The 10,552-nt window shown below is 35.1% G+C and overlaps 1 protein-coding gene across 1 annotated transcript; it reads right to left on the bottom strand.

Moving 5' to 3' along the window:
* Positions 1–959: 959 nt before the first annotated feature.
* LOC149045242 (uncharacterized) lies at positions 960–2,232 on the bottom strand. Its single transcript, XM_089205877.1, has 4 exons — positions 2,071–2,232; positions 1,650–1,907; positions 1,180–1,283; positions 960–1,044 (listed from the first exon to the last, which is right to left on the bottom strand). Exons 1-3 carry the CDS (start codon positions 2,230–2,232, stop codon positions 1,260–1,262), a joined length of 444 nt encoding a protein of 147 aa, XP_089062003.1. The 3' UTR covers positions 960–1,044; positions 1,180–1,259.
* Positions 2,233–10,552: the final 8,320 nt, after the last annotated feature.

Here is a 10,552-nt window from a genome sequence, read left to right as displayed (position 1 = left end):
AAAAACACCTCCTGCTGTTAAGAAATTGCAAATCCTGTGGTCCACTCTAACATTTTTCTCTGTGAACTCATGTTAAAATGCACAATTTGGATATGTCAAATGACAGATTTCCTTTTTTTTTTTCATTACAGAATGCAAATGTTTTATATTGTTTGATCATCATTGTTAAAAAAATTAAACTGATAATAATTGAACATTTATGTTTCTAACATTACGCTCAACAACCGAAAAAACGTTATTGGAACTAACAGCCAAACAATATCTTTTTATGCTGAACTGGAAAACCTCTGGAAAAATTGACTTTGGTGAAAAATAGACTTGAACATCGCGTTTTTTGTTTTGATTTTGTTGAATTTTCAAGGAACTGAGGGACATGATAGACTATAGCTGGAGCAAAACAAAATAGATTTTTTGTCAGGGTTTAATAAGTTCTTTTACAATTACTGTTAGGATTGGAAATCATTGAAATTATCACCACAACAGAGAAATGGATCTTACCATGTATGTATGGAGTCACATCCTAAAAGGAAAAATTTGGAGAAAAATATATAATGGTAAGTACCTTGTTTTCAATTTAGTGGTTTCAGTGTTATTATATCACAGATTAATTTAAGGACTTCACTTTCTCAAAGCATGGCTAAGGAAAAGAACTGGATTAATCACATTGATTTAGTTTGATTGGCGTGATTGAGTTCAATAATAAAATTATTGAACTCGCTGAAAATTTCCAGTTCAATTATGTTTGATTGAACAGCAATCTAACAATTGGATTCCACTGAGTTCGATTGATTTTTGGCTGGGTTTTGTTCAATTGTCCATGCCAGGAAAAGATCAATGTTTAATTATATTGCCAAGAATTTCAACTCTACGTTTTTATTTTCTCTCAATAAAAGCAATACTTGCAAAGAACACAGTTACCTCATCATGGTGTACTTCTCAAAAGAATCCAGCCCATTTGCTTGTATGGTCCTTGAACTGTTCTGGTGTTTTGTAGCTTTCTTGGCCTGGTTCTGGGTCCACTGCTTCCACCAGATCACTGAAACCCTATTTTATCAACAAAGAGAGCAAGTATGTAGATAGTATATTTTAATATAATTTATTGTAGTCATGCCCCTTAGATATTGACTAAAATTTAACTCTATGGTCCTAGTGACCAAATTAACACAAGAAAATGTTTACCTTCCATAATTTCTTCACTTCTCTGTATGTCCTTCTTTGATGACTTGTCCCCTCAAAGATTGGTTTATGATCCAGTTTGTTTAAGATTGCTCGGAGGTCTTTTCCTGACATAATACATTGTTGTTACTATTATTATGTTCGTTGTTATCAGTATTAGTTATTGCTTGCCATTGCACTGTGATATGTAAAGTAATGCAAAATAAAGCCTTTTTTAGCCTGTGTTAAATTAGAATAAAGTCTTGATTTTTTTTTAGAATAGCCATGGAGGTCTTTGTTTTTTTTTGTTTTTGTTTTTTTTTCATTCTGGTGATATACACCTAACTTTAAGTCTGAGATTCCAACTATGATTTTTTATTTTTAATTGAATCTTTGTGATTTCTACACTGGTCAGATTTTATTCACTATAGTCATGCCTGGCTTTGGTAGTTAGGTACATGTAGTTCAAATAAGTTACATTTGTTTTCACTGACCTCTGCTATTGAATGCAAGGCATTGATCCCATTTTGCCTGTTCCTCTCCTGTTTCACAACACTGATTGGCGGAAGAATCTCTCTTTCCTCGTCTGGTAAGGCCATCCTCAACTCATGGTATGCCTCGTCTGAAATCAAGCCTTCATCTTTCGCAACAAGTACATGCTGCGTCGTCCGACAAGTGGAGTTTTCTCTCTCGTCACCAGCATCGTGTCCAAGTGGAATTACAACTTCACGTCCTTGTACAGTGAACTTAATCTGAAGAAGAAGACAGGGGTTTCCCTTTAAAATTTGCTTTCATATGAACATAGCTAGATAGATAGATTGATCGCCACATAGATGCATGATTTTTTTTTCGCGACTTTGCTGTTGGTCAATGTCGCAGTTCTATTTTTCACGAAGAAGTAAAATTGTTACTTACCTTGATGGGCTCAAACTCCTCCAGTCCTTCCACCGATTGAGCCACTAGTTGCCTGACTCGTTTTTTCTTATTATTTCTGGCTGCCGGTGATAATTGCCAGAAGTCCTTTTCGGTGTTGTAGAAAACATTTTCAGTCTCTGCAATTCTCTGCTTTAGCAGCATTCCTTCAGCATTTGCTAGTTGAAGCTGAGCTACGACTTCATTCAGCCGAGTTGCAATGGAGTTGCGCTAAATTCTCAAATTGTGGTTCTCTTCCCGAAGACACCTTATTTCGGCCTCATAAACCTCTGTAAGGGATGGCTGTGTCTGTGCTAGTGTGCAACTTTGTGCTCGATTGTGTTGAAAATGAGTTAGAAAACTCCCACCGCTGACGGACTTAACCTTAAATTTCGACAACATTACTTAGCGAGTATCAGTCCTCATTACACCCGGACGTTTTTCTACTTAGCATCATTTTGTGTCTTGTTTTCATTCATGGATAACTTAAACAAAGCCATTGCTTTTAATAGAATGCCGATCACCTTTTTGTGATCTTCATCAAATGAAACAAAAAAAAAAAGAAACAAAAACCCATCCACTGTGCGTAAATAAAGATTTATTCATGGCGGCTCAACAGGACTTGTATAGGGCAAGCACGCGCCCTATGTTGTAAAACTAACTCACTCGCGGTTTAAATACTTTGTAAGCATTTGCGTTGTCATTAGATGGTTACTTTTTGGGTTTCCTTTCAAAATTATTTATTGTCGAAACCAATGTGTCGACATCGATGAAAATAAATGCGAGTAACGTGCATCCCAGTAATATGTTCCGACATGCATTCGAGGATAAGCCGTAACGTAATAAAGATCGTCGGTGGAAAATGTCGTTTGATATTTAGTGTTGACAACTGGGTTGAAAACGTAAATTAGCCACCGTAAAGGTTGAAAAAGCTGACGTTTCGAGCCGAAGGGCTAACGCTCGAAACGTTAGCTTTTTCACCCTTTACGGTGGCTAATTTACGTTATCAACCCAGTTGTTAACACTAAATTACCTGCTATACTCTCCCACCGACACAGCACCACAGTTTTTTTAGAAACTTACCCCTTTATTCATAGACGATAGACTTCTTATCTTGTCTCGCAAATCTTGCCGTCTGGAAAATCAGATGCTCTGTTCACGGTACATAAAACATTCAGAGGCGTTCAGTTATTCATCTCTCAAAGAATTCAAATTCATCTCGGTTTTTGTTCTTTGTACTTTTTTTCCAGAGGATGAAAAACTTCGTCGCAACAAGCGCAAACCAAGACCCTGTTCTAAAGCCGCGGCTACACGAGCGATTTTTTGCCTGCAATGGTGATGCGATTTTTTCTTAACATTGTCACGTCGCCGGCGCGCGGTGGCGGCTAAACGGGTGAAAAAGTTTGTGATTTTGTCACGAAAAGTTCAACTCATCGAATTTCTCGCGATTTTTTTCAGCGATATAATAGCTGTCGCCATCCCAGCACTTGCACGAGGGTGGCTACACGGGTAGTTTGCACCGCGCGCTGGCGACGCGACAAATTTAGAGAAAATCGCATCACCATTGCAAGTAAATAATCGCTCGTGCAGCCGCGGCTTAACGTTGTGAGATCTGGAACCGGGCTACCTGTCAATTTAAATCAAACAAGCTTCATTCGTGACCATTCACACTGATTCAAATTTTATTCGGTTTCATCACTCTTTGTTTTCATCTCTCTCTCTGAAGAAAGAGGGACTTAGAGTCTGACCTTCCTACGTTACAAAATGAATTTTGCTGTCCTCTTATTGACTCGCTTCAAATTGAAGTCGTAAACATTCAAAGAAAGTAGTTATTGGATTCTGAAATTCATCCTTGTGCAAAATACTCGTCGTCTTCTTCCTTTTTGTTATTTATTTACTTTTTTATTAATTGTGTCATCACAGAACGAGGTTTATATCTGGCGACTCTCCACTTTGTTTGGGAATAATTTTTTTCAACCGAAGGAAAACGTTGAGAAAGGTATTATTATCACATTATTTGTTTTCTTCCGGTATCCTTTAGATCATTAAAACGTTTCATTCGAGGCCTATTAGTTGTTTAACTCAGTTGTTGAATTGTTGATAAAAGCTGTGTATAATAAATTTTCGTTGAGGATCATCATCCATCTTATTTCAATTCAGCCGATTGAATTTACCATGATGCACTTTGATTAATTACATTGTAAGTTTTTTAGCTCATTCATGCTGAAAGCAATGATTGAGGTATCTTGGTGATGTTGACGGAAGTTGTCGACCGTGGACGGAAGTTGTATTCCATGGACGGAAGTTGCATTGTAGACCGTGAACGGAAGTAGTCTCGCATGCTACCCCTCCCAGCCCATCCCACCTCCAGCCCACATAACCTTATTTCCAATTCCCATCACGACAAATGAACAAGTTTTCTTATCACACAACTGCCCAAAAGTCTTGAACTTTCACATAAACTGAATTCAACTGTACCTTATTCAAACAGTCCAAGATATCAATACAAACTTAAGCCATAACATGAATGAGCTGGCTCCAAGAGCCCTTTGATTAATTATATTTGCTGTTGGTCGCTGAAAATAGCTAAACACTTCTCAGTTACTAATAGTTTTAATTTGCGCATAAAAAAAACAATATGGAGATCTTAGGATTCAGCGGTGTCACTAGAACATAGTGATTGAAACAAAAACATTCATTTTTTGATAAGCTTTGGCAGTGAATTGAAATTAAAAAAAAATTTTAAATCAACTCAGAACTCTTTAGAAGGGAAAAACCATTAAAATAAACTATTTTTAGTTAACACTTAATTCCACACCAGATGGTTGCAATGGGACAATTTTGATGTCCTATTATTGGCTCCCTTCGAAGTGAGGTCATAAACATATAAAGATAATAGTTATTGGATTCTGAAATACATCCTTCTGCAAAATACTCGTCATTTTCTTCCTTTTTATTGTTTGTGTCTTCACGGATCGTGGTGTTATATCTAGCGACCCTCCATTTACTTTGGAAATAATCAAATTTTCAACAGGAGGAAAAAGGTGAGAAAGACATTATCATAATAAGTTGTTTTCTTCTGTTAGGGTTCGGATCACTAAAAAAAATTTTATTCTTGGCCTCTTAGTTGTTTGATTCAATTGTTAAATCGTTGCTGATACGCTGTCAATTTTCGTTGATGATCTTTACCCATTTTTATTTCGATTCTGCCGACTGAGTTTACCATGATGCACTTTATTCAGTTGCATTGTAGGCGTTTTTAATAATATTTGCAGCCTGTCGCTGAAATCGGCTAAACGCTCCTCAATTGCCAATAACTCCAAAAAACAAACCAAATTGAAAGAACACGAAATAAAAACAGGTACGAAAAAAAAAAGCGAGAAGCAAAACTCGACAGAACAGAGAAAAACCAAATTTTAAATTTTTAAATCGCCGGAGTTTTTAAAAGGACCAATTTTGACAGCAATCGGTAATGGAGTTATGTTATTCGTCACCAGATGGTGGCAAGCGTTAACGATCTCTTACTTGACTGACTCATTTGAAATAATAATAATGCCCAAAGAGATTATGGCAAATAAATTCAAAGGCAGTTTTAAATTTTCGCGTTAAAAAGAAAGAAGATCTTAGGATTCAACGGTGTCACTAAAAGGTAATGATTAAAACAAAAGATAAGTTTACCATGAGCTTTGGCAGTGAGTTGAAATTAGTTTACAATGAACTCAAAACTATTCAGAAGGGAAAAACTATTTAAATAAACTTCTTTTCACTCTAGGCCTACTAAGTGTTTAATTCAGTTGTTAAAATGTTGATGATTCGCTTTCAATTTTCGTTGACGATCTTCACTCATTTTATTTCAATTCTGCCAATGCACTTTATTCAGTTGCATTATAGGCTTCTTTAATGATATTTGCTGTCGGTCGCTGAAAATAGCTCAACGCTTCTCAATTGTAAATAACTGTTAAAAAAAACGAAACAAACCAAAAGAACACGAAATAAAAACAGGTACGAAAAAAAAGCGAGAAGCAAAACTCAACAGAACAGAGAAAAACCAAATTTTAAACTGTTCGTAACACAAAATTCTCCAGAGGTTCTAAAAGGACCAATTTTTGACAAAAATCGGTTATACAGATCGATGATGCTGGTAAAATAGTTATGTCATTCGTCACCACGAAATAAACACAAAATAAAACAGGTACGGAAAAAAAAAGGCGAGAAGCAGAACTCGACAGAACAGAGGAAAACCAAATTTTAAACTCTTGGTAATATTCAAACCTCCAGAGTTTTTAACGTGGTTTTATATCTAGCAACTCTCCATTTACTTTGGAAATCATCAATTTTTCAACAGAAGGAAAAATGTGAGGAAGACATTTTCATCATTAGTTGTTTTCTTCTGGTCTTGTTCGGATCACTAAAACGAGTTTCATTCTAGGCCTATTAGTTGTTTGATTCAATTGTTAAATTGCTGATGATTCGCTGTCAATTTTCGCTGACGATCTTCACCCATTTTATTTCGATTCTGCCGATTGAGTTTACCATGATGCACTTTATTCAGTTGCATTGTAGGCGTTTTTAATAATATTTGCTACCGGTCGCTGAAATCGGCTAAACGCTTCTTAATTGTCAGTAACTGCTAAAAACGAAACAAAACAAAAGAACACGAAATAAAAACAGGCCCAAAATAAAAAAGCGAGAAGTGAGAAAGCCTATTATTTGTTTTCTTCTGGTCTTGTTCGGATCACTAAAACGAGTTTCACTCTAGGCCTATAAGTTGTTTGATTCAATTGTTAAAATGTTGATGATTCGCTGTCAATTTTCGTTGACGATCTTCACCCATTTTATTTCGATTTTGCCGATTGAGTTTACCATGATACACTTTAGTCAATCGCATTGTAGGCCGGATTTTAATGATATTTACTGTCGGTCGCTGAAAATAGCCAAACGCTTCTCAATTGCCAATAACTGCAAAAAAACAAACCAAATCAAAAGAACATGAAATAAAAACAGGCACAAAAAAAAAGAACGAAAAGCAAAACTCTATAGGACAGAGAAAAACCAAATTTTAAACTGTTCGTGATACTAAATTCTCCAGAGGTTCTAAAAAGACCAGTTTTTGGACAGCAATCGGTTATACAAACCGATGACGCTGGTAAAATAGTTATGTCATTCGTTACCATGAAATAAACACGAAATAAAAACAGGTACGAAAAAAAAAAAAAAAGAAAAAAAAGGCGAGAAGCAGAAGTCGACAGAACTGAGAAAAACCAAATTTTAAACTCTTGGTAATATTCAAATCTCCAGAGTTTTTAACCTTGTTTTTTTTCTATCTAGCGACTCTCCATTTACTTTGGAAATAATCAAAATTTCAACAGAAGGAAAAAGGTGAGAAAGACATTATCATGATTAGTCAGTTTTCTTCTGATATTGTTCGGATCACTAAAATGAGTTTCTAGGCCTATTGGTTGTTTAATTCAATCGTTAAATTGTTGATGATTCGCCGTCAATTTTCATTGACGATCTTCACCCATTTTATTTCGATTCTGCCGATGGCATTTACCATGATGCATTTTATTCAGTTGCATATAGGCTTTTTAAATTATTTTTTTTGTCGGTCGCTGAAAATAGCTCAACGCTTCTCAATTGTAAATAACTGTTTGAAAGAACGAAACAAAACAAAAGAACACGAAATCAAAACAGGTACGAAATAAAAAGCGAGAAGCAAAACTCGACAGAACAGAGAAAAACCAAATTTTAAACTGTTCGTAATACTAAATTCTCCAGAGGTTCTAAAAGGACCAATTTTTGACACCGCTCGGTTATACAGACCGATGACGCCGGTAAAATAGTTATGTCATTCGTCACCACGAAATAAGCACGAAATAAAAACAGCTACCAAAAGAAAAACAGGCGGGAAGCAGAAGTCGACAGAACAGAGAAAAACCAAATTTTAAACGCTTCGTAATATTCAAATCTCCAGAGTTTTTAAAAGGACCAATTTTGACCGCAAACGGTTATACAGTCTGATGACGCTAGTCATGTCATTCGTCACTGTTGAAAAAAAAACTAAAACGAATCAAAACAAAACACGAATTGAAAACAAGTACGAAAAAATAGAGCGAGAGGGAAAACTCGGCAGAAAAAAGATAAACTAAATATTGAAATGTTCGTAATGCTAAATCTCCGAAGTTAGTAAAAGCACCAATTTCGACACGTCTCGTTTACAACAGTCCAGTGACGCTAATAAAATATTTACGTTATTCGTTACCCTATGGTTACAAGCGGTAACGATCTCTTACTTGATTGGCTCATTTGAAATAATGATGATGCCCAAAGACATTTTTTTTTTTCGGCACGATTATGGCAAATTTGTCCAACAGTAGTTTTAATTTGCGCATTAAAAACAAAGGAGATCTTAAGATTCAGCGGTGTTACTAAAACATAATGATTAAACCAAAACAATCAGTTTTCCATCAGCTTTGACAGTGAGTTGAAATTAATTTACAATAAACTCAGAACTGTTTAGAAGGGAAAAACTGTTTAAATAAACTATTTTTAGTTAACATACAATTAATTCTACACCAGATGGTTGCAATGGAACAATTTTGATGTCCTCCTATTGGCTCTCTTCAAAGTGAAGTCATAAATATTTAAAGATTATAGTAATTGGATTCTGAAATGCATTCTTATGCAAAATCCATGTCATCCTCTTCCTTTTCATTTTTTGTGTTATCACGTAACGAGGTTTAATATTTAGCACCTCTCCACTTTTTGGGAAAGACCAATTTTTTAACAGAAGGAAAAAGTTGAGAGAGGTATTATTATGATATCACTTGTTTCCTTCTGGTATCGTTCGGATCACTAAAACATGTTTCATTCTAGGCTTAGTTGTTTAATTCAATTGTCAAATTGTTGGTGATGCGCTGTGTAATCAATTTTCGTTGACGATCTTCACCCATTTTTTTTTTATTCTGCCGATTGAATTTACCATGATGGACTTGGGTCAATTGCATCGTAGGGTTTTTAATTTTATCCGTTGTTGGTCGTTGAAAATAGCTAAACGCTTCTCAATTGCTAATAACTGCAAAAAAAAAACAAAACAAAACACGAAATGAAAACGGTTACGCAAAAAAAAAACAAACAAACAAAAAAAATGCGAGAAGCAAAACTTGACAGACAAAAGATAAACTAAATATGAATCGTTCGTAAATTTGCTAAATCTCCTGAGTTTTTAAAGCACCAGTTTTGACAGCTATTGGTTACAACAGTCCAGTGACGCTAGTAAAACAATTATGTTATTTGTGACTGGATGGTTGCAAGCGTTAACGATCTCTTACTTGATTGGCTCATTTGAAATAATGATGATGCCCAAGGACATGCTTTTTTTGGTACGAATGTGGCAAATAAAAGCAAAATAAGTTTTCCATTAGCTTTGGCAGTTAGTTGAAATTAATTTACAATAAACTCAGAACTGTTTAGAAGGGAAAAACTGTTTAAATAAGCTATTTTTAGTTAAGACGTACTTAATTCTACACCAGATGGTTGCAATGGGATAGTTTTTCTGTCCTCTTATTGGCTCGCTTCAAAGTGAAGTCGTAAAAATTTAAAAAAATAGTTATTGTATTCTAAAATGCATTCCTATGCAAAATCCATGTCCTCTTCCTTTTTATTGTTTGTGTTACCACGTAACGAGGTTTTATATCTAGCAAAGAACCACTTCGTTTCGAAATGATCAATTTTTCATCAGAAGGAAAAGTTGAAAAAGTTATTATTACCATATGATTTGTTTTCTTCTGCAAGTAGCAAAACTTGACAGAAAAAAGATAAACGAAATGGTAAACTGGTCGTGATACTAGAATCTCCAGAATCCAATTTTGACAACTTTTTTTCAACAGTCTAATGACGCCAGTAAAATTATTATGCTACTCGTCACCAGATGGTTGCAAGCGTTAACAATCTCTTACTTGATTGGCGTATTTTAAACGAAGATAATGCCTATAGAAATGTTTGGCACGATTACGGCAAATAAATTCAACGGTAGTTTTATTTTGCGCATTAAAAATAGAGGAGATCTTAGGGTAGAGCGGTGTCAATGAAAGGTAATGATTAAAACAAAAATAAGTTTTCCATCAGCTTTGGCAGTGAGCTGGAATTAGTTTACAATTAACTCAAAATCGTACAGAAGGGAAAAAATAGTTTAAATAAACTACTTTTCATTCTAAGAAATAGCTTTGGCAGTGAACTGAAATTTATTTACAATTAGTTTAAAACTGTTTAGAAGGAAAAACTGTTTAAATAAACTACTTTTAGTTAACACTAAATTCTACACCAGATGGTTGCCATGGGACGATTTTGCTGTCCTCTTATTGGCTCGCTTCGAAGTGAAGTCATAAACATTCAAAGAATATAGTTATTGGCTCTGAAATACATTCTTATGCAAAATATTCGTCATCTTCATCCTTTTTATTGTTTGTGTCATCACAGAACGAGG

This window comes from Pocillopora damicornis, chromosome 5, assembly GCF_964200805.1.
Source record: "Pocillopora damicornis chromosome 5, jaPocDami1.2, whole genome shotgun sequence".
NCBI lineage: Eukaryota > Metazoa > Cnidaria > Anthozoa > Scleractinia > Pocilloporidae > Pocillopora > Pocillopora damicornis.
Note: the sequence above shows the minus strand (reverse complement) of the source record. Positions and strands in the feature narration are given on the sequence as shown.